At 31.9% G+C, this 24103-nt stretch overlaps 5 protein-coding genes across 8 annotated transcripts; 3 read left to right on the top strand and 2 right to left on the bottom strand.

The window, feature by feature from the left end:
- Nucleotides 1-2682: 2682 nt before the first annotated feature.
- Nucleotides 2683-11607, bottom strand: LOC106665696 (protein Mo25). 3 transcript variants are annotated; one of them, XM_014392325.2, is made up of 10 exons: nucleotides 11349-11607; nucleotides 11081-11274; nucleotides 6619-6738; nucleotides 6393-6560; nucleotides 6195-6313; nucleotides 5956-6124; nucleotides 5721-5885; nucleotides 5553-5657; nucleotides 3880-4065; nucleotides 2683-3802 (listed from the first exon to the last, which is right to left on the bottom strand). In XM_014392325.2, the coding sequence occupies exons 3-9, from the start codon at nucleotides 6718-6720 to the stop codon at nucleotides 3883-3885; spliced, it is 1011 nt and encodes a 336-aa protein (XP_014247811.1). In that variant the 5' UTR covers nucleotides 6721-6738; nucleotides 11081-11274; nucleotides 11349-11607; the 3' UTR covers nucleotides 2683-3802; nucleotides 3880-3882. The 3 variants fall into 3 exon arrangements, with proteins under 3 accessions (XP_014247811.1, XP_014247812.1, XP_024082953.1); XM_014392326.2 differs by having other exon boundaries at nucleotides 11345-11587; XM_024227185.1 differs by having other exon boundaries at nucleotides 11081-11581.
- Nucleotides 11608-14783: 3176 nt separating this feature from the next.
- LOC106665760 (oligosaccharyltransferase complex subunit ostc-A) lies at nucleotides 14784-17124 on the top strand. The gene is made up of 4 exons (XM_024227186.1): nucleotides 14784-15057; nucleotides 15118-15191; nucleotides 16657-16874; nucleotides 16952-17124. The coding sequence occupies exons 1-4, from the start codon at nucleotides 14919-14921 to the stop codon at nucleotides 16968-16970; spliced, it is 450 nt and encodes a 149-aa protein (XP_024082954.1). The 5' UTR covers nucleotides 14784-14918; the 3' UTR covers nucleotides 16971-17124.
- Nucleotides 17018-20922, bottom strand: LOC106665759 (calcium and integrin-binding protein 1-like). Of its 2 annotated transcripts, XM_014392453.2 has the most exons (5): nucleotides 20745-20922; nucleotides 20648-20682; nucleotides 17546-17793; nucleotides 17286-17484; nucleotides 17018-17165 (listed from the first exon to the last, which is right to left on the bottom strand). In XM_014392453.2, the coding sequence occupies exons 1-5, from the start codon at nucleotides 20793-20795 to the stop codon at nucleotides 17144-17146; spliced, it is 555 nt and encodes a 184-aa protein (XP_014247939.1). In that variant the 5' UTR covers nucleotides 20796-20922; the 3' UTR covers nucleotides 17018-17143. The 2 variants fall into 2 exon arrangements, with proteins under 2 accessions (XP_014247939.1, XP_014247940.1); XM_014392454.2 differs by lacking the exon at nucleotides 20648-20682.
- A 655-nt stretch (nucleotides 20923-21577) lies between these two features.
- LOC106665599 (uncharacterized protein C12orf73 homolog) lies at nucleotides 21578-22131 on the top strand. The gene has a single exon (XM_014392097.2). It carries the CDS (start codon nucleotides 21889-21891, stop codon nucleotides 22069-22071), a length of 183 nt encoding a protein of 60 aa, XP_014247583.1. The 5' UTR covers nucleotides 21578-21888; the 3' UTR covers nucleotides 22072-22131.
- On the top strand, nucleotides 21626-22131 carry LOC106665598 (small integral membrane protein 4). Its single transcript, XM_024227205.1, has one exon. The coding sequence runs from the start codon at nucleotides 21650-21652 to the stop codon at nucleotides 21884-21886; it is 237 nt and encodes a 78-aa protein (XP_024082973.1). The 5' UTR covers nucleotides 21626-21649; the 3' UTR covers nucleotides 21887-22131.
- Nucleotides 22132-24103: the final 1972 nt, after the last annotated feature.

Raw genomic sequence — 24103 nt, 5'->3', positions numbered from 1 at the left:
GAAAGCATCAAATTACAGGTTCATAACTACGCTTGCTTAAAGTGACCACATTTTCATTGAGACAAAGCGGGACAAATGAGATGAAATAAGAATTAAAATTTAGTTTTATATATTTTATTGTATACATTCATATACTTGTACAAAAATGTATTTATTATTAATTATTGGTAACTATAAAAATATTTGTAAAAAATAATAATTTGAACATCATGATTTTTAATCAAAATAAAAAATTTTATTTAAAAAAATTATGATTTCCTTTCACGGTCATATTTTTGATCCGAGTGAATACTTTGCAATAGATTCGGATCATTTATTAAAATGTCGTGAAATATTTCACATGAATTGGTCAAATTATATTTTACACTTAATACAGATTTTAAAGTTTTAATGTTCAACTGCGTTTTTTCAGTTGTCCATATTTTATTGATACTAGAAAAAACACGTTCTGTTGCTGCATTTGTTCCTGGAAGGGAGAGCGCAAATTCTATAATTTTCAAAATATTTTGATAAGGAATATTATGCTGTTTAAATTGAAGGAATAACTACGTCCATTTTTGTCTGTTTCCACATTTGCAGACAACCAACATTTAATTTTTTCATCTGTAACATATCTTTTTACCAATGACACCTCATCAAAAAGATCATTTTCGCAAATATTATTTTTCGGAAAATGGTTACTAATATATTCAAAAGATTTTTCCACATATTCCCATAAAATCTCCTTTTTTGTCACCCAATGAAAATTTTTAATATGTTTGAATTGAACTGTCCATTCTTCAAGATATTCCAAGCAGTTATTATAAAAATTTTTGACGTTTCAGAAAATCAGGTCATTTAATGGCACCTTGTTCTTCCAACCTAGTGATGTCTTTTCAAATAATTAAAGGAATGTAATCGTTACCAATTCTTTCTTGTAATTTTGTTTTTAAATTATTGATTTCATTTGTCACTTCCGTAATTGAAATTTTGTCCCCTTCAATAATTTTCACAGCACTGTCTAACGGCAGTCCGCACTTATCTGAATTTAGCCGAGACGTAATGACAATGATCGAACACCACCAAGTAAATCTAACTCGGTACATGCCTAATTTAGTTTACTCTCCATGCATTTTATGTGGTTTTTTAATGAATTTTTTATTTCTTTATATTCACCATAATACTTAATAAATAATAGGTAATATATTTTTACAGTACATTTAAAATAAGAAATGCAGATATTTTCTAAAAAGCGGGACATTTTTAAAAATCGGCGGGACGCGGGACAGTCCACCAAAAAGCGGGACTGTCCAGCCAAAATCGGGACGTGTGGTCACTTTACGCTTGCTTCACAATTTAAGGTTAAAATGCAGTAAAAATTGATGTTGAAAAATTGAGTTTGACCATTCTTTCTGGATTTAAGCCATTTAAATTAAACTGAAAAAAGTATACTTAATAAACAAAAAATTTCTTTTCACTAAGTAAGCAGAACACCGAAATTCAGATTAGAGCTCCTGTTTAAAAAAAAGAAGTAATTTTTCGCTCAAGAGACACAAACAGAAAGATCAATGTTGCCAAGAATAAACAGACATCTGACCTTGTGACTGTGAATGTGCATTTGAAAAGGCAATTTTTCTAAAGAAATTGTTCAAAGCAACACTTAGGAAAGAGGTTTAACTTTTGTTTAAAATGTTTGGCCATATCAGATAGTACTGTACTCTTTATCCTTACTGACAGACCATAGCAGCAAGGACAGATGAAGATGTTCAGAAACAACCAAGCTAGAACCACCCTCCAGATTTCAACAAGAAATCTCACTCTTCGAGTACCTTTACATGTTCACTGTGTTCATTTTAATCTGCCTATCTTTGCTGTTTTGGACTGTAAGATGTGTTTCAGCTGCTTGCCATCATCAGTGGTTTGTGTAAAATTGTTACTATAAGGATTCCAGCTAGGATTACCCTGAGGGTCTCACAGGTCGCAGGGTTAGTAAGATTTTAAAAATCGTCAGGACATTTTACAAGCACAGCAGACCATAAAGAAAATCCATTTCAGAGATACAATTAAATATATTTTAGTAGTAAAATAATTGTTTTAAAATATTAACACAGCAGATCTGAGCATTAAAAAAAAAAAAAAAAAAAAAACATTCTGACAAATTCATTAGAGTTCGAAAGGTGGGGTTGAGCTCATGTGGTAGGGCAGCGGCAAATTTAGCTGAGGGGTCGTGGGTTTGAGTCCTGCACATGCCATTGACATTTTTATCTCAACCAATACCTTACATAGAGATTAATTAATATTCTAACAAATGATTGGTTGAGAAGTTTCTATTAGAAACTATCTAAAGTTATTAAAGAATAAAGATAGTCTTAAACTGTAATTAGTTTTAAAAAAAAATTCACTTAAAAAAGGATAAAATAAGGATAACAAAACAACTACTGATATAAGGAATTTATTTGATGTAACAAAATTTCAATAATCAACAAATCATTCAAACTATCAATTATTTTAACACGGAACCAATTTATATAATATGAGGTTTTTTGCTTCAAAAAATAATATAAATTATGTACATATTTTAAAAATTAATTCTCAATTACTCTTGTTTTAATAATAATTAGTTAAAAAATAATGATATTGTGGGGAAAGAGAGAAGTCATTTATAGTGGTTAAAATTAGACTTATAAATGTAGTTCTTTTTAATTTGTATATACAAGTGCAAGATTCCCTATTAATAGATATAAGCAAAAATAATATATTATTTCCTCTTTATAGTACATTTAAGCGCGCACGCATAAATTTTCTAAATTATTTCTTTTTTTTCTACTTACAGTTTGCTAATTTACGTTTCATTTGTTACAAGTTCATACCCTTTTACTAGTGTTGCAGTAACATTTGTTGTCACTTCTATAAGTGACCAACCTATAATCAGGAACAGTTGAAGAAGAATAAAATCTAGTTTTAATTTTTCTATCTGCTATAGGTTTACTTCTCTCTGGTATAGTTTATGAGTCTGATTTAAACACAATAAAAAATCAAAAGAATACTGTACTACACAAAACAGAAATATATTATTAATACTTATTCGATTAAAATTTTAGCAGAAATCATAAACTAAATAAATTATTATAATGGTAAAAGCATATTAATAATATAACCAAATATAGTTATTTATAGGTACAAATGGGTTTAGCTCACAACCAAAAGCCAAATAATAAAATTTAAAAAAAGGAAAAATGTAGGGGTTGGAAAAACACTTTTTGAAAAGCAATCTTAGAAGAAATTTATTGCTTGTTTTATTTAATTTCAATGCGGTACGGATAATTTTTATTGCTGAAGTTATTTTCTCTAAATTATAATGGTTTCAAAAAAAATTAAATTTTAATTATGTATTAAAAATATAATGTTAATGAAAGGGACTGTTTCATCTCTCCAGCCTCCTTGTGGACAGTCGGTTATTAAATTATATTTATAAATTTATATTTTACTATATGGTTTTTATTTAATAGTTTTTAGTTCAAGTTAATCCAGTCTCACATAATATACAAATCATCCTATCTGAAAAAATGGATTTTTTAGCGTTTACTTTTTCTGCCTCTTGATTGTTTTAAATGTATATTTTTTGTTTAAGGAAGTAGACTCGTTAAAAATCTGAAGACTACAGCTTGATTACTGCAAAGCACTGCAACACTTCAACAGCAGTAATACTTTTGGCTACAACGAATGCCAAAGTGCCATTCAAGTGATTTTAAGACTATACACATTAGTTACTGTACAACCTGACAGGCCATTGAACAATTCCTACTTTTGCACAAAGAAAGTTCTGAAACATAATCAGTTATAGATTATCAATTAAATGAACAACTTTTTTAAAAAATAACAGATTTTGCTAACACATACGTGCTAGTGATCAGGTATGGGCTTCAACTCCTTTATTTGTTTTATGAGGTAGGCCTTTTCATCGTTGAACTGTTCATCCTCGGATCTATCTGTATGGAACCTCGTGAGGAATTCCACTAACTTGTCTTGATTCCGCAACAGGATATCAAGAATGGGTTTCGGCTTGTTAGGATTGGCCACAAAAACCTGGAAAAGAAGTTGACATTTTTTATTTATTTATTGAGTATTTATTTACCTTAGAGTTAACGGATTAATGTTATCTTTTTATCTTATGGAAACAAACATTGCTAACACTAAAACAACAGCTTATATCAATATTAACTATTTTTTGTGTGTAAAGTTTGGGAAAATGGTTTAAAAGTGGATGACATGGTTTTTACCCCTGGCCACTCAACTTTCAGCATGACTCCTTATCTTTAATTTGTTTATTTTATTTATTAAGCATCCTTCAAACTAAGAAAGCTCCAACCAAAGGCAAACAATCAGATTGTTGAGTTGCGTGTGTACTGTGTATATATATATATATATTTTTTTTTTTTCAAATTTCGACTTTCATCCTTTTAAAAGGCGATCCATTATTGCCTGCTAGCCCTGTTAGCTCTAGAGCGAGAAAAGATTGTTAAAAAAAGGATAGTTGATCCCAAAAGTCAGTCTAGCATAAACTGCGATGCACACTACATGATTTATATGGAATTTATTGTTATAACTGAGCAGTAACTGTAGTCCCGATGTTTTCATCAAAGACCAACCTCATTGAGGAACATCTAATAATAAAAGCAGTGACTTAGTGGTATTGGAAGATGAGGGCAAGTTAACTGTAGTAGAGCTATAAGAGATTTCAGGTACATCACACTACAATAAGAAAAAGAATCAAGGTTATGTTGTGAAACTTGGAGAACTTATGAATCATCCTCAGGAACAAGGAAGACTGCATGGCTCGTGTTTTACATCTGAATAGAAATAAATCCAAAGGGTTTACTTGCTATTTGGTCACTCGGGATGAAGGGTCCTTTTGAAAACTATTAAATGCCGAAGGTCTGTTTGCATAAAGAGTGAAACACACCGTCGACATCAAGAGCAGGATTGCCCCCTCTTAAGGTCCTATTGTTTGTTGGGTGTGATAATGAAATAATAATTTATTAGGAACTGAGACCATACACCGTTATGCCAGAGGTACACTGTGTGCAGCTAGAGGGTCTTGGGTCAGTGTTGGAAGAAAAACAAAATCCAGCCCTGGTGAATAGATGCAATGTCATGTTTCACTATGACAAAGCCAAGTCTCACACGGTTGCACACACTCAGAGAAAAATTGAGTTAGGCTGGCAACAAATGCCTCCAAACCTTACCCCATCTGACCTTTTCTTGTTCTGCTCCCTATACAACCTCTTACAAGGTAAGGAATTTTTGAATGAAAACTCTCTGAAAATTGGACTTAAAGATTTCTTCCCACCTAAGTGTCAGACTTTTACAAAAATGGATATTTCTGCTACTAGAATGTTGGCAGAATGTTACAGAAAACTAAGGAAATTATGTTCAGATTAAAAATAAAATACATTTATATTTTGATTTTTTTTTTTTTGAAAAGAGAAAAAATTTATGTACACACCCCATACAACTGTTAACTTTTTTAAATTTGAGAACAATACTGAAATTTATAACATAATAAAGCTTACCTTAAAAACGTGGAAAGCTTCAAATTGAATATTTCGTGATTTCTCTTTAAGCATGTTCATCATTAGTTTCAGGTTGTCTGGGTTTGATATGTACCTAGTCATCACCTGGAATAAATCAATGTATAAAAAGTCCCTTTTAACCAGTCAAAATTTAATTTATAGTCTTACAGTGAAATTGTGTCTGTCTAGGAGGAGTTCTCCAAGAAGTTTAAGACTTTGGCGGCGTGTAACATAATTTTCTGAATTCAGCAGGCGCTGGTAATGCGAAAATACTTTGTCGTAGTTTTGTTCTAGAAACTCTGCGCATAACATTTTATGCCTAGTCAATAATTCCTGCAATCAAAAATAGATTATATTAATAAAATGGAGTTTTTTCGAGCTGACTAGCTTATCCAAGTCGTACTTTAAATGTTGAGAATGCATCAGATGCGATGTCAAATGTTGAGACTTCTACATAACGGAAAAAATTGAAAAAGTCTTCAGAATGAAGCATGATTTTTGCTAATGCTTCATATCTAGCACACTCCCTTAACATGGTCCCACAGTTTAAAGCAATTTCTTGATGTTCATAACTTAAAAAAAAAAATCACATAATAAATATTTGCATTATGGAAAGTTAGTAACAAAAATAAAAAATCAAACCCATTCATAAGTGTGAATAAGATTTCAGGCTTTGTACATATGTATTCCACTGTAGGTGATCTTGTTCCTATTTGACGCCTTAGGATATTGTTGAACACTTGTGCTACATCTTTTTTCCCCTGATAAACAAACTTCTTTTAAAAAACCCACTACAACAAATATACTCAATAAACTTGACTATTATAATCAATACACCACCTCAAAATCTATCCTATTAAGGTTTTGTATTAGCATCAATAACAAATTGCTATTGTATAGCTCTTGTGCCAACTGCGCAACAATTATGTCAGTTTGAGGCTCTGTGTCCGACGTCCCATACAGCATATTTTTAATTAGCACAAGATTTTTACTCACATCTTCCTGAGCCTGAAATTCATCAATACATTAATATTTTTATACAACGCTTTTACCTATATACCAATACCTTTTCAACTTTTTTATCACCCCTTTCCAAGGCATTGACTGCTTCTTTTAATGCCTTTACTACCTCTGCAGGGCTCTTCTGTGATTTTCCAAATAAAGGCATTTCTCAGCTGTCTGGAAACTAAAAAAATTGCCTGTCATATAATGATAAACTAAAAATACCTTATTCATGTAAATGCATACATTAATAGATAATTAATTTGACTACTACTATCCAGACTATTCCACTAGTAATGAAAAACAGGTAAAATCAATTTTAATTTAATTTTGAGGTAAGAGGGATGACAAACTTAATTCTTGTTTGCTTCCTTAATAAACTGTGTAATTCTTTAAAGATGTTAATAAACATGAAAAAGTAACAAGTAACTTAAGAACCAATTGACAGTTTACTGCTTACTAATTTATATAAGCTCATATTTGCTGATGCATGTACAGAGTTCCTGCGATCAATTGGCAATCCCAACTTTTCTCATTTACAATAAATTACTGGAGGCCTCGAAAATCACCAACTTAAGTGTTGACAGTCTGGGGTCAGACCTCGTCTTGTCGTCACCGAGGTTGAGCTTCAGGGTCTATCAACAGCTAGATCATTTCATCCCTCCATACAGTTCCTAAATCCATTCACATTCTCACTCACGCTTAAATACATTCTTCTTCCATTCACTCAGTTAGGGTATGTAGTGTTTGATATTCCTCCATCGCCCTTTACACCTATTATAAAACTAACTTAATTGGGGGGGGGGGTCAGCGGGGTACTCAACATTCTGGTATTGAAGAAGAAGCAGCATGCCAAGTATCGAAACAGGGGACCCAGATACTCGCTGACGTGCTCAAGCACAATTCTCATATGAGGTGGCATTCTTACACGCTCTCTATATGGAGCCAAAGAATTGCACCCTTCAATTAAGTGAGACACACTGACCTTTCACTACACGCTGGAGAGATAAACAGGCTTTGGCCCAAAAGTAATTGTCCGTGTATCAACCTCGCTTGGCCACCTATTTTGATAGTGCTCTTGATATGCAAGTGCTTCTCTACCGAGCCCAATGAAGCTGCGATTTCTTTAAACCATGTTTCGACATTTTAATTAAATATTTGCCAAGTTATAATTAATACATAGATCAGCAAACTTTCATTGCTTTGGCATGTTATTACAAAAATAGTGATAAAAATAATGTTTGAATTTAAGTTATTTATTTTTGGAAGAATTGCCATGACCTGAATCCTTCTGATCATTTATGTGACTTAATTTTAAAACACTGTGGTGAGGTTTGTGTGGTGGTGAACCACAATTTTTTTATCTTCATTGTCCCTGATCTTGGCCAACTAAATATGATTCTACTCACAAACTGTATGAGAGTAGAACCATTTTTAACTAATATGCCGATATACTCATTCTATCATTCAGCATATTATTTTTTACTGATCTTTGTCTGTTATTTGACCAATGTGTAATTTTTATATTGATGATTTTAAACAGAATTTGTAGATTAGCAGTTTAGGTTCATTTCAATGTGCCTTGGCTTTTGTATGACAAATGTCTTTTTGCCATCTTCAGATGAGGTTTGTGAAAAAATGTGAAGATATCTCACTTCTGTAAGAACATAGTTGGATTTTCTGTCATTGTCCCTAAATTAACTTGTTACTTTATTTTCTACCTGTCTATAGAGTTAAAAATTAACTTAATAATGATGAAAGATCCAACTCCAAAAACCTGATAAGGTGCGTCCATAATTAAAAGTTCCTAAAATTTTCTAAAAAATTCCGCTGATTTTTAATTTAACAAATGAAAACCTCATTTTCACTCGTAAGTTTTATTTAAATCAGATAAAAGCTTCCAATCGTATAGAGTAGTATTTGTTAGTTCTATTTAATGAGAAATGTTCCAGACAGTAATGAATCGTGTTTAACTCAAAATGCCTGATGGTTTATGAAATAACCTATGAATATTTAAGTATTATGTTTCAATAGGTGATTAGCATGTCATGCAATGCAAAACACTCAAAGAAAACAGACAAACTAGGCCATCCACATGGATACGAGGAATTAAAAAAAAAAAGATAAAATTAACATTTTTAAAACAAAAACATTGACATGATAAAATGAAATTGAGAAATTTCGTCTAGGTGTCTGCAGTGTGATGAGTTATTTCCAATTGTTCTGTACTACCAGGGCTGAAACTTAGGCAGATGGTAACAGAGACACAAAACATGGCTGAAAACAGGTAAACCATAATGATTGGGAAAAATAAAACTACATGAAAAATTAAAACAATATTAAAAAAGTTTATCAATAGAAGTTTAAAATTCAAAATAAGGTGCAGCAACAAATACTCTAACATAAGACCGATACATCCTACAAAGAAGCAATCTTGGATGGGACTTTTTATACCGATTATATTGCTGACTTTCCTTACATACCTATATCATCATTTCCACTTTCTAATTTGAATCTTATCGGAAAACCTACAGCATCAAAGAACACCTTGAGCTTATCTCAGATAGGAGCAAAAATTTAAGGAAAGACTGTATGAGGTAAAATGTACACAATGTATATTTACAGTGGGAAAAAAAAGGCTTGCCATCCACTATACATTAATAACAAGGAGCTACCACCTTTTACTCAAGACAGCTCCTATACAGAAGACTGGTGAGGAATGAAATGACAAGACCTAAGAGACAACAACTTTATAAAAGACATGGACAACTGCAAAGACTTTTAGGATTGACTTATTTTTTTACTGTGAAAACACAATTTGCCCTGTAAAAGATATTACCACAACCACTTTGGACATGTGTAGAGAAACTGTTGGGTTCAACCAAGCCATTCGACATCCAGTGCATCCAATCATTCCAATTAGGAGTCCTCAGACAATTTGTCAAAACACAAGGGACTGCGATTGGCAAATGGTTAGGACATCCGACTCATATTTGCCACATTAGTGGTTCTGGGTTTGAATCCTAGCAGAATCCATAAAATTTTAATTGATAATAGTATAAAAATTATATTGTAAAGAGGTTTGACCTCTTGTCCGCGACACTCAACATCAAGCTGTCCTGTATGAGAGGAATTATATTAACGAGCTGAAAGCTAGATTGGACCATTCCACATTTCACTCATAAAATATTCTATAATGTTAAAATTAAATATTTTTAATATAATAGTTTTCTCTAATTAAACCTATGTACTTCGAATTAAAAATATAACACACAAAACAAATGGGATAATTAAAAATTACTACATTTTTGTAAAATGTTTTTATCAAAATCACAGGTGCTGAGGTTGGTCCCCTCTAGCTATCAACTCTTCAAATGTCAAGCTCGTAATATCAATATCCACAATGACCTCAACATTCCTTTTGTCAATGAAATGACCCAACCCCACTTGTAAAACTTCACATTAAGCTCTTGATCCATCCCAACCATACTGTCTGTGCCCTCTCTACACTATTCCATCCTGAGAATCTGCTACATCGCCTCAAAGGACCTCAGCCTCAAGACTTCCTCGCCACTTAAACTATCATATTGAGTACCGGTGTTGGTTGGTTGGTTTCTCTTAACCTGTATCCTCTGATTGCAGTGCTGGCCAGTGGTGTGACCGGGAGGGAAAAACATGCACTTATTTGTAATATGTAAACGCTACAAATAAATTATTTAAAAAAAAAAAAAAAAAAAACGAGTCAAAAATAGAGTGTGTGTGTTCTGAATAACAGACACATAAATAAAATATCAATTCACAATCTAAAAAAAAAAAGATCAATCCAAAATTTTTGCATATTAAGCTAAACTAGGCATGATGATATGATCGGGAAAGTTAAAGTGCTATCGAGTGTATTGAGAACTGCAATGTTAGTAGTTCTTGTTTAATGTTTAAACACCCAGCTTATCATTTTAATCAAATATTTGCCTTGGCCACTAAAATAGAATAGGGTTTTATTGAGATGATTTACAGTGAGTAATATTTTTTTTCCCACATGACATTTCAAAACTGACGATATTGAATTAAATTTGCTGATATTGATGGTGATATGCTTAAAACAATACAGAACTAACTTATTTAATTACTTTTTTTTACTTTTTTTTAATGTGGTATTTTTAATAATGTTAATACTTGAGATTGAGGGATTTACAATGGTATGACAAGATTGGTCTGTCGGTAGTGCGACAAAACGCAGCGAAGTGAATTACTACAGCAAATGCAGACATTTTCATTGACGTCAATTTAAATTAGGTGGCAAATTTAATTCGTCCAGCGATCCCTCCACACGGGCGAAGAACAGTGCGAAAACGCCGAACAAATAAATCCCGTCTATAATATAATCCAAATAAAATTCAAGGTTGAATTCACATTTAATAATAATTCAGACGTAGTACATAAAAGGGTATGTGGCCAATTTTTACAAGTATCGCTTATACAACATACAATACACGCGATTAAAATCAAATAAAATTGTTTATAAATACCTGTGAGTTTGGATCTCTCTTATTTTTCTTTTTGTTTTGTTAATGTTGTAATTTATATTTAATAATCACTCCACCATCTAAGTAGAAAGTAGGGTATTAAACTGTTATCTAATAGCGAGGAGATGGAAAATAGTGTTTTATAGCTGGATTCGGGCCGTGATGTACTTTTCTCTCAGACGGTAGACGACTGGAAACTTGATTTTCACCGATTAAATGAAATGTCGAATGCTAAATAAACGGACTAAACTAGAAAAAAGCTGATACCCACGACCATCTTGAAGTTATCAGCAGTCGACTGAGTCAACTGGAGAAATCGTCCATTGGTCCCATGATTATCTACACCGTTCTGTATTGTAAACAGATAACGTTTTTATTGAATCTCACTTTAGTCTTCGGAGCCCTTTATTAAACTGTAAATCTTTGGGTGAAAAATGAAATTTTTATTACTTGGAAATAATTTGGAAAGGGGTTTGTTGTTGCTAGCGATTTTGGCCGGACTCCATGTTTTCAAGCGGGATGATTCAAAACCAATTCTCGTACCAAACAGGCACTGATTTTTTTAGTCTTTCAATTCGAATCTTTTTTTTTCTTTTTTTTGTCGTCATAATCGTTTAAAACTGTATTTTGTTATACACTTTATACATTTATTTACACAAATCGTTATATGAAATAGACGTTTTTATTACTGATAAAATAATCTTATACGGTTTGTTTGTAGCCCTTGAAATTTCATTATGTTTTCATGTTTTCATTATGTCATTGATATTTTTTAGTCCTACCATTGAAATATTATTATTTGTCACAATTTCCTTTATTTTTCAAATTTTCACACTTATTGAATCATAAATCATTATGTGTATTATGAAATTGTGTTATTGGAAAATAATTTGGACAAGAAAAAATTTTCCTTTGTATTTTGTTGAACTTTATACTTTCAATCTAGATGACTTAACAGCTTCATTATTCAAAAATAGTTATGTGAAATTTTTTTTTTATTATTAAAATATTCTAATTTATATCAGTTGACCATTTGCGCTACCAAAATTTTGTTACAACACAAATAATAAAGGTTGGTGAGTGTGTTTAATATTTTTTGAAAAGTTGGATCTTAATCAGAGTTTGTTGTTTTCAATGATACTGATTTCATCTTAAAGCACATCATCAGGTTGAAGGATTTACAACCACGTCTCTACATCCTGGATCGTTGAAAACAACAAACTGTGAGTAAGATTCAACTTTTTAAAAAAAGATTCCACACCATGTTTTCAAGCCATACCAAATTGACACTGGTTTTCGTAAGTACTTCATTTTAAATTTCATTATTGGTCTAACCATAATTAAAGTATTAATGGTAAATAATTTGGTTGGGACATTGGTTTGGTCTAAAAATTTTGGTTTCTTTATGTTTTCAAACATTATGATTTGTGTTATTGGAAAATAATTTGGATGAGACAATTTTTTCCTTTGTATTTTGCTTGAGCTTCATACTTTCAAGCTGGGTGATTCATGATCAAGGTGGACAAGTGATTGGGGACTCACTTTTGCCTTTTTTTTTGTGGTAGTGGTCCTGGATTCGAATCCTGGCACAGCCCATGGAATTTTAATTGTAAATAACATGGGGAAAAGTGTTATGAATGTGGTTATACCCTTTGTCCAAGTCACCAAATGGGTAGTTGGACATCAAGCCCATCTGTATGACAGGCATTATTTTACTTTTTTTAAATTCACTTAAAATATTAATTTTACAATTAAAATAATTTATGAACAGTCTATTTGCCGTTGTAAAATTTGGCAAGACTCCATATTTTCAAACCATAACAAACAGGCACTGATTTTTTTAAAGTTCATCAGTACCTCATGTGGTATGTCGATACTTGTGATGTATAATTCTAATATCTACTGTTTATTAAACATTACATTATTATTCTTATTATCAAGAAATAATTTATAAAAGCCATTTGTTTACATTTGTAATTTGTTAATTTGTGGAACTCAATGTTGTCAATTAGATCAAATGGTACATTACTCATGGTGTACATAATTGCATTCTATGAGCAATTATTATTGTTTATTAATTGTTATATGAAAGTTAAATTTTTTATTGTTAAGAAATAGGTTTGTACAGGCTGTTTGATTGCACTTTTTAAAAGTCCATTCAAACACTTGTGGCTCGCATGAGATATATGATGGCATTTTATCCATTTTTCATATGAAAGTTGTAATTTTCATGGTGTTGATTTTTTAGAACGGCACATATTAACAGAAATTGAAGGAGACAAATTGTAATTTTTTTAAAATCAACTTATCAATTATATCGATGTAAACATGAATAAATTCTGTTAGATCTTTGTAGCTGTAATTTGAAAATTAAATTAACAAAACTTTATTTTATATCTCAATATTTTTAAACTGTTTTGCCTCTGTCGTGCCATTGGCCAGCAACTCAAAAGGTTGGTAGTTCTCAGGGATCACACTTAGGCCCCTTTCTATTTAACATATTCATTCAAAATATCTGTTCTTAATGATTTCTCCTATTCGCAGAGACTTCTACCCTCCTGTATACTTCCCTTGCCTCTTCCCTATTAGAATGCTGGTCCCCCACAATAACAGTATCTATATTAAATTATTAGACCAAATTCAGCACAAATTCCTTAGGCAGAGAAGCTGCAGGAGAATGGGTTTATCCATTACAATTTTCCCAATGACGTTTATAGCAGCAACTAAGTTTAATATTCTTTGAATCTTGACATACTACGCTTGAGGCTTTATTTTTGTATAAACTTTTTAACAAGATATACCCCTACTAATAATCCCCATTATCTGAACCCAATTCTTTTCACTTTTCTCCACTCCTTCAACTAACAACCTATACTATTCACCTACCAATACTACGCAGACTTGAAAACAAAATTAATAATAATTATATTAATCATAATAATATATGTTTATTGTTATTTAATTTATGTATTTTGTTATTTATGTGTTCAATTAATAATATATGTTTATTTTATTTTATTATTTCAATTAAATATACTTTTTAAATAAAGTCTTGCTTGAGATGAAAAAGCTAGTGTTAAGTGCGGGATTTGAACCCAAATAAAATGAAAATAGGCAAAAAGAGGGAAAATTAGAAAGGTTGTACATTGAGATGAAGAGTCGCTTTCCAAGTGGATTGAAGTCATGAAAGCTCAAGTGGTTGGAGCAGTGATGTATTAAGCCGAAGTTTGTGGGTTCGAATACTGCTCGTGACACTAGCATTTTCACCTCAACCGATACTTTAGATAAAAAGTATAATCAATAATAATATCAAATTTTTTAACAACTTTCTCGACCATTCCAAAATTATTTAAAACATATCCTCTAGTCATTCACTACCTTTCCTTATATTCCAGTCATTACATATTATATATAACATATTCCTAGTTATATGCAAGTATTTTATTATCAATTTTATAAATGTACTTTTCTATTCATTATATATTTTCTATTATATTATTTTATTGTAAATTTTACATTTCTATTTTGAACATATAAATTTTTTTTGCAATTATTAAGTTTTCATTACTTAATTTGTGTTATATTGAAAAAATATCTTGACAGCTGCCTCAGTACATTTGGGTCCGTCTCTTCTCGCTGGTTTTCAGCTAACAAGCACTTTCGGTTGATTCTAGCGTAACTATCGAAGTACTGGTATCGAGACGAAAATACCACTCGATACCAACCACAGGTATCGCCTTTTTGATAAAGAGTTGGCACATGGAGGGGTGACGTGCCTGAGACAACAAACATTTTCCGACAATTGCTGCTTTTTTAAATTAGTTTTTTTTAAAAAGACAAAATGGAATATCTTTTTACTGCTCCTTTTCTATTTCTCGAGCCGCCGAATTTGAAGATAAAGAGGCCGTCATGGTTTCACCAGCCTTCGGCCATGGTTATGTATTCTTTCGTTCTTCTATCTTATTTTCTCGTCACCGGGGGTTTGTATTTTTTATTTGCGTCGAGATGAGTTTATTTAATAATTCAATAACCCGTTACAGGTATTATTTATGATGTTATAATTGAACCGCCAAGTGTAGGTTCAACGACGGATGAGCATGGTCATTCCAGACCGGTAAGATTCAATTATTCTACACTGATGGGAAAATTTAACGCACCACTCAATTTATTTAGTTTAAAATTAAATCCATTACCTTTCCACATTACAGATAATCTGGAGCTATCTTAGTCAAAATAAACTATAAATAATGCTTTGTTTACTTCCTTTAGAGCTGATACTATTTGTACAGAAATTAGCATTGTACCTTTCCATTCTGCTATGTCTAAAGATAGCTTTCTGTTGATCTTTTCCTTTGTTGATTTTATTTCATATTATTCTTATTCTTAAACCTTTTTCAATGGCTCCAGTCAGGCATTTGAGTAATCAGTGTCAGGGATTATTATTGAAGGACAGATAGAGCAGCGTGAAGCCGCCAGGAGATGGAGTGTAAATCACTACAGTAGGAAGGGTTCTTTGGCGCTTCAGAGAAACAAGGCTTCACAGTAGAAGGCAATGATAGGGTCGATCTAGGTCTACAGGAGAGATTATTGATTCATCTATCATCAGGCTCTACGAAACCTCAGCATTATAGGAAATGAGATAAATCTGATAAGTCCGAGATGTTTTGAATTCCTCCAGGGCTATAAGAAGAAGGCTCAATGAAAATAACCTCAGACCTGGCCCTGGACCTCTTCCTACCACAGCTCAGAAAATGGTTCAATTCGTACGGAAACGTGTGAATTGGACATTGGAAGATTGGGGACAAGTCTCTTTATGGACGAGGTGAGAGTAGGGGTATGCTTCTGCTGTGCATTACATGTCATCGATGTGGCATTTCCTTGGACGCCCACGCCGAATTGGTTACGAAGGTCTCTAACTTCACAGTGGTACTTGCAAGGAATAATAAAAGAACAAGTAGTGCCATTTGCCCCAACATCAGCGAGAGATTCTTGCTAATGCAGGATAATCTCAGGTCCCATAGACCACGTATTGTGGATGACTACCTGAATGAGGTTGAAATTGAGTGCTTGGTGTCCCAGCTCAAAGTCTAGATTTGAACCCCATTGAACGTATTTGGGACCAATTAAGCTATGAGTAAGACTACAAGTAATAACCAGGTCACAAAACCGTAGAAGAGTTGGAAACGGCAGTTCTTGATGAAAGGAAAAGAATTCCTCAGGATTTTATCAGAAATATTTTCCAAGGAATGCAAAGGCATTTAACCGATGTGATTCTTGCCAGAGGTGGAAATACTCGGTATTAAAGAAGACAAAACCTTATTTATTTATTGTTTTTTTTTGTTATTCTTAACCTTTTTTTTTTAAAGAATTAGGTATTAAACATGTTCTTTTAAATGTCTTATTTTTACAACAAAACCTATTTTAGGTATGTAAAATATAAAAACCCTAAATACATTAAAATTTAAGAGTGGTGCATTAATTTTATCCAAGAGTATATATTATAGTGAAAAAATACTTCATACTTTTGTACTCTTTGGCACATGTGATTTATATAATAATGTTATTACTGCATTCTTTAGGTGGCATTCATGCCGTATCGAGTCAATGGGCAATATATTGTTGAAGGACTTGCCTCTTCTTTCCTCTTTACACTTGGTGGGCTCGGGTTTGTAATACTCGACCACACGCACAACCCTATGACTCCTAAACTCAACAGAATTTTGCTAATAGCCGTCGGCTTCATTTGCATATGCGTGTCTTTCATCGCCTGCTGGGTATTTATGAAGATGAAGCTTCCGTATGTATTTCAGTTTATTGTTTTTATAATATAAACTTTAATAAAATTTATATTTATTTTACCATTTTATTTTTCAGTGGATACTTGAGAACATAGAAGTAAAGGAGTGATGGAAATGATGTGTTCAATATAAAAGTGTGAAATGTGGAAAATAAACTTTTTTTAAATATATATAAAAAAACTGTTTTTGATTTTTGGTAGTAATAAAAAATTGTGACTTAATTCTAAATTAGACTAGATTCTTGCTTTAGCTTTGTTGATTCCATTCGTTAAATCTGCATTTTGAATACACTGAAACAATTTTTATAAAATAATAATTAACATTTTGTATCAAAATATAATAAATAATAAATTTTTAGATTTATTCTGCATATACATATATATATTTTTTATTTATGTAATTATACTTACTCGGCAAAATCAGGAGACTTGTCTATAACGTGTTCAAATTCGGCAAAAGAGAGAGCTCCATCATCGTCAAGATCGGCCTCGGATAAAATGTTCTGAACAAGGTGGGCCATTTCAGCATCTGTTAACCTTTGAGGGCTGGTCAGCCTATCGATCACTTCTCTCAAATCGTTTACACCGAGCATGTCATCACCGTCAAAATCTAAACATTACAAAATAAAGTAATATGTACACATGCTAAATTTAATAATTTATGTATCAACCGAATATGCGGAAAGCATGCTCGGCTTTAACGGCTTTAGGCGTCGAATCACTGAAGACAGACATCATGTCGAGGAAATCCTCAAATGTACAATCTCCATCTTGGCTTGAGCTGAACACCTTGCAGATCCGTTCCCCAAATGGGTTGACCCTGAGCTCAGGGTACTGAAGAACCTTATTCATCGGCAGCTTAGCATTTCGGTTGTGGCCGACCTTTTCCGGTGCGAGGGCTTTGAATTTCTGGTGTACACTGAAAACCAAAACCAAATTGGAAAATGCACAAATAAATCTGGTGGGTGTTTAAAACAGGGTCTAGGTAAGATTGAACTGCAATAAATGAAAAATAAAAATGCAACATATACACCATATAATATTATATAATTATAAAGCACCAGCATTCAGGACACACTTAGGTTGACTTCGCATTTTATTAATCAGCAAATCTTGCCTTGAAAAATCCTTCACTTTCAATTTTTTTCTTCATTGACTAGAGTCAATTGTCCTCAGCAACCAAACAAAATCTATTATGGAATGGTTCTTTACATACATTCCATAGGAAGTGCAGATTCCCTTAGAAAATTATATATCTACGGTGTTTTTGCTAAATTCTTTAGGCATTGTTATTAGCAAACAAATAGTGTTGTTCTGATACTGCATATCGAACATCATTTTCTGACATGTCTTCTTTTTACTGCCTTATGATAACTCAAGTTTTTCTATTGAGTGCGATATAAACTTGTTTTCCTGTATGAATTTTTTAAATTCTGTTTAGATCAATGTGATTCATTTGATCAATTTAATTTAAAGCATACTTTGTGTTAAGCTCAATTTTTACATGTGTATTATAGTAGTGTACATTCTGGCACCAGAATTAGTCACTTTATTTTTTTTCCCCAGGTGTTGGGATTATGTAGTTTGGTCGTCTACGTTTTTTGCATCTGCCTATCTTTGCTGGTTCGGCCTGTCAGAAGTATTTCAGCTTTTTAACCCCAGCACATAATTCTAAAATTAACAAACTGCAGATTATGTTTAGCACTTCCAGATCAGCTTGAAGCTAAAGGTACTGCCTGGCTATCTTGGTACATTTCAGTACCTTTCTGAGCAAAAGTAATAATAATGGCTTTATTGAACTTAATTACAAGTTTTTGTAACAGCCTAAAGGCATGGATCAGATGGTAGGTCAGCCAGAGGCTGCTGAATTAAAAACTTGCTTTGTCAAAAATAAAAATAAAGAGTAAAATTAAAACTAATAGAGCGGCCTTATTATGGTATTTAGATGGATATAAAATGCAACATGGAGTGGTCGCTAGAGTCAAAGGCTCAAATTTTGAATAATTTAGGTAACGACCCAAAATTTTGAAATATTAAATTAATTACTGACTGCTTTTTAATTATTAAAATAACTTAAAATTACAATAATTCGTATCTGTACTTCCACACCTGAGTACATACTAAAAAAAAGTACAAAAATGTGAACATTCACCGTAACAGTGAGTTCTTGGGAAAGTAAACCAACCAAAGTGAAACAAATGACTCAAAATTTCACTTAAATTTGAACCCTGCCAAACAGTGAAATACAAGGGAATTTCCTAAGTACATATTTCCTTTGCCTGCAAGGTACAAACAGCCTCTTAAGACAAAATGAAATAAAACCTGACCTAAGAGAAAGCTATCATATTCTAAAAAGTATAAAAATAATATGATAAAATGAAACTGAAAGAAAATGACGTACTATTCCAAATAAAAATAATAGTCGAAGATGTTTGGAATAATAAAAACCCTAGAACTATTACAGGCGGTGTCAAAGGCCAAAATTTCGAACTAATAAAACCTCTAGGCCTCACACAATTTATTTTCCAGGCTGAGATCCATGCAATGGAATTTTATGTACAAGAAATACTTAAAACATATTTTCAGCCAAGCAGCATTGAAGGTTTAGACTCCTTCACCTTCAACTCTAAGCTGGTCTGGAAATGCCTATCTCCAGCTCCTGGGAAAATGAAACCTCTTATGCAAGTATGAGGACATGAGAGGATCGATGGCAATGCACAGGCTGACAAACTTGCATAAACTGGAGCACCTTTCACATTGTTTGAACTAGGACTGCAAATTGCCACCAAAGCGTGCTAAAAGTGCAACTAAGCAAATGGGTGGAAAAAGAAATAACCAGACACACACACACACACACACACACACACACACACACACAGGATGAATTTACCAGCAATAAAACAATCAAAGAAGTTCTGCAACACCTTAACCAAGGGAACAAAAATCTATCTCAGCAGCAAGAATTAAAAAAAAAAAAATAATAGGCCTTTATACTTATTTATTTACCACTTCAAAAAATCATTTGGAAACCGGCTGACTCTGTCATGAAAAATCGGAGACATCATAACATGTTTTACCGGCTGCAAAGCATTAGCCTGGAAATGGTACAGCCAATTCAGAAAGGTGATACTAACACCTGTGGAAATTAGCAAAGAGGGATCTCCAAAAACCTTAAAAGTAGAGCATTCCAGGGTTTGGAAATAAAGAAGGGTCAATTTCACAATAGATCTTTTAGGCCGCAGTGTAAGAAATAACTAGTGAACCTGGAAAAGAAGAAGAGAAACAACAAAAAATTGTAGCTAAGAGGATAGAGGAGATTTGTGAGAAAAAAGTACCCCTGGCTGTAAATAAATAACTTACTGTTTTAAAGTCTCTCTGTTTGCATTTTTGGTTAATAATTTTTTTCCAATATTTTTTTATTATTTTGCAATGAAACTGGGAGATGTAAAATTCAATTTCTGCAACTAAGTAAATATTAAAGTTTGAGATATTTCATTATTGATGAACTCACAACTTGGTCTGATCAATCACTATTGAAGATGGCGAAATGCAGAAAACGATCTGACACACCGAACAGGCCAGGATTAACAGACTGGATTGCCAGAAGACAACCGTACTACAAATTATTAATGTACACACTGTAATTTTTGTTACCTGTATTATAAAAATGTCATCTTTTGAATAATTAATGAAAATACTGCATATCTGTACTAGGAAACAAACCGATATAGACTACATGCATCGCAAAGCTGACAGCTAAATAAATAACTTACTGTAAAACTTCTTTCTTTGTAAAATAAGTCAAGTCCTGGTGAAAAATAAATAAATTAGTATTAAAGATATCACTGTAAAAAAATTAAAATATAAAACCTGATAATCTTGAAGTTCTTCATCAGTGAACTGGCTGTTAGACTGACCCATCAGTATACCCGCTGATGATATCGTTCCAGCATAAAAATTTTCCGGGTATTTTCGTTTTGTTTATAACTTCAAAAGCTTGCGGAAGCTTATCTTTATTTCAGCAGAAACAAACAGGGAGCTCTGCTCGCACAAATCGATATTTTTGGGGTCTTTACAATATAAATCATTAAACTATTATGGATTGGTTCTTAAAATAGCTATAAAATCTATAAAATGGGAAAGATTTGGCTTAAAGATTATAGAAATAAAAGCTTCATGCTAAAAATATTATAAATTTAATTTTAAAAAAATTAACAAAAGGAAATAATTTATAGATATTAGTTATGAACTTATATGAGAAATTTTTTAATGCAATTGTACTGAAGTCAGATTGCAAAATTACAAACACTAAGTTTTACAGTCGAATTGATTGTATATTGACCTGTAGTAACTTTTTATTTTTTGAACTTAAGGGTGCGTTTTTTAAAATAAAAAATAAACCTTTTGTACACTTTGTAAATACACTTAAGTTGTGTAACCCATTTTTCATGTATTTTTTTAGCAAATAATGTAACTAATGAAAGTAATGAATTTTTTGGGCAGTTTTTGTATATAATCTAGGACAATTGGTAGGGTTTTGAATGAACCAACTTTTAGATTGTCTCAATATACTTGATTTAAAAAATAATAATTTTATTAAATTATAAATGTTTTTCTTTATATATTTTATTTTAGGGAAGGCAGAAGTATAAGTGAGAATAATTAATTATAAGTTGAAACTTATGTTAGTACTTTAGGGTAGGTTATAGTACAGAAGAGGTTTTTTATCTTTATTGACGATGGTATATTTTTAGTTGATACCATGAGTGAATAGTATGAGGTCTAGTTGGTTGGCCAGGTTCCTCGACAAATGGCCTGGTAAGAAAATATTCGGCATCTACCGTTTCATGCCGATTTTCTTTTTGATGGGAGCTGCCCTCGAATTTTCCATGATAAATTGGGACTTCCAGGGAAAAGTGAACTTTTACAGGACTTATAAGCGGCGCCAAGCCCAGGCAGTGGCAGACAGGATATTGTTAAAGGAAGAAGAAAAAGAAGAAATGAAGGCTTGACAATGCCGGCCGGTGTCTCTTGGAGCAAGTACCTTTCTGCACTATGCGCCTCCTTCTTGTCCATGTTCGCTGGAGCTCAAGTTGTCCACTACTACTACAGGCCACTCGATGACTTTGAGGAATATGTCCAGGCTGAATTGGAGTGGAGGAAGAACTTGAATGTGTCGAAAGATAAAAATGATTAGATTTTGTTAAAATGAAAGTTTATGATGTAGTACTAATTAAAATGTTGTCTTTTTGCCAAATTTTTATTCTTACCTCTACTCCAGAAGAAGGGTTTTGAAAATTACTGAAGAATAATTCTTCCAAAGCAATGTTAAGTGTACAGTTTCTCTAATTTGGCCATTTCCGATCATCCTGTTATGCCTATTCTGCGTATCAGAACATATTTTAACAATCCCCATTGGTTGTTCTGGGTGTTATTTAGTCAATCTTGTCCTTTTTATAAATTTGTAAATTAGTGTGGGCTTATTATTGAACAAATCAACAGATTTCAGGATTATTTTTTAACCCAGTACTGAAAATGATTAATTCAAAAACAAAACTGACAAAAAACTGAAAAGAGCGAATGGTTGCTTCTACAATATAAACATCTTCAAATTTAAACTCTTCTCAACAAGATTTAATGGTATACACGGTTAATTATGCTCATTTCGCGTAAATATCAAAGCAATAATATGTAATAAAAAATAAAAAAATGAAATTAAACAAATATATTACAAGTAGCAATTTTTACCAAATCTCTTTTCAATAAGAACTAATGGTAATCTTAGAGAAAACAAAATTTTGGATATCTTGGTAGGAGGTGACATGTTCTCTATTTTTCAAAATTTCATTTATTTTGTACTATTTTTATTTTATTTTGGCCATTTATAATACATCCAACATAGATATCAAATGCAAACCAATAACAATATTTTTAAAAAAATATTAAACAATTAAAATGATAACTGCTACTTTTCCCAATTCTCTGTAACTCAAAAATGTCAACTTTTTCTTCTATTTAACAAGATATTATATAATCTTTATTTATAATGTATTTATAAATAAAGTACCAAAATAGTAGAATACAATAAGAAAAAGGATTTAAAAAAAAAAAAAATAGAGTGCGATGTGTTACTTCCCCATATCACGATCTTCAAAATTTCAACATTTGTCATAAATAAACTAGCAGAAAACAATAAGAAAAAGAACAATAATTTAAAAAAAATGACAGATTGCAACCTGTTACTTTTCCATCATGATCTGCAAAATTTCAATATTTGTCTTCTTTTAAACAAGATTTTATGAAACAAATTGGTAATTTATACTACATATATCTTAAATAAAGTAGCAAAATAGTAGAAAACAATAAGAAAAAGTACAATAATAAAAAATAGAGAGCAAAGTGTTATCATGTGGTTTCCAAAATTTCAATATTTGTCTTCTTTTAAAATAGATTTTCTGGAAAAAGTTGGTAATTTAAACTACATTTATCATAAATAAAGGAGCAAACTAGCAGAAAACAATAAGAATAGAACAATTATAAAAAAAATGACAAAATAGATTGCAACATGTTCATCATGATCTCCAAAATGTCAATAGTACTTTAGTACATTTATCATAAATAAAGTAGGAAACTAGAAGAAGCAATAAGAAAAAGAAATTATTATTATTATTTTTTTTTTTTTAACGAGGGTTTGCAACAGCAGAAGTCATATAAACACTCAGGGTGCCGGTGTTTTTGAAAAAAAAAACCATTTGTAAGTATGTCGGGTTCAAATGCAGGGCCGCTAGATTCGAACCCGGGACTTTTACCTTACAGTGATGGGCGCTGTGTCAACACCTAACTGTTGCAGCCACCGACGCCCCCTTTTTTAGGAACTTATTATTATAATTAATATTACATATGTTAATATTATAATTAATATTATATATAATATTACTTATTATAAAAAAAATAATAAAATGTAAAGTGCAAATTGTGACTTTTCCCAATTTTCAGGAACTCAGGCTATTTGTGCTACATTTATTATAAATAGAGTAGTAAAAATAGTTGAAAACAATACTAAACTAAATTAATCAAGTATTGTGCAACTTGACTCCTATCCCCTGTCATATTCTTCAATTTTTTTTTTTTCAAAAAGAATTTTCGGTGCTAACTGGTTATTTATTTATGCTAGATTTAATATAAGCATAGTCGCAGAAAGTGGAGCAAATTGTCACTTCTATATCAAT

This window comes from Cimex lectularius, unplaced genomic scaffold (assembly GCF_000648675.2).
Source record: "Cimex lectularius strain Harlan isolate CLEC.00 unplaced genomic scaffold, Clec_2.1 scaffold83, whole genome shotgun sequence".
In the NCBI taxonomy this organism is placed as follows: Eukaryota; Metazoa; Arthropoda; class Insecta; order Hemiptera; family Cimicidae; genus Cimex; species Cimex lectularius.
Note: the sequence above shows the minus strand (reverse complement) of the source record. Positions and strands in the feature narration are given on the sequence as shown.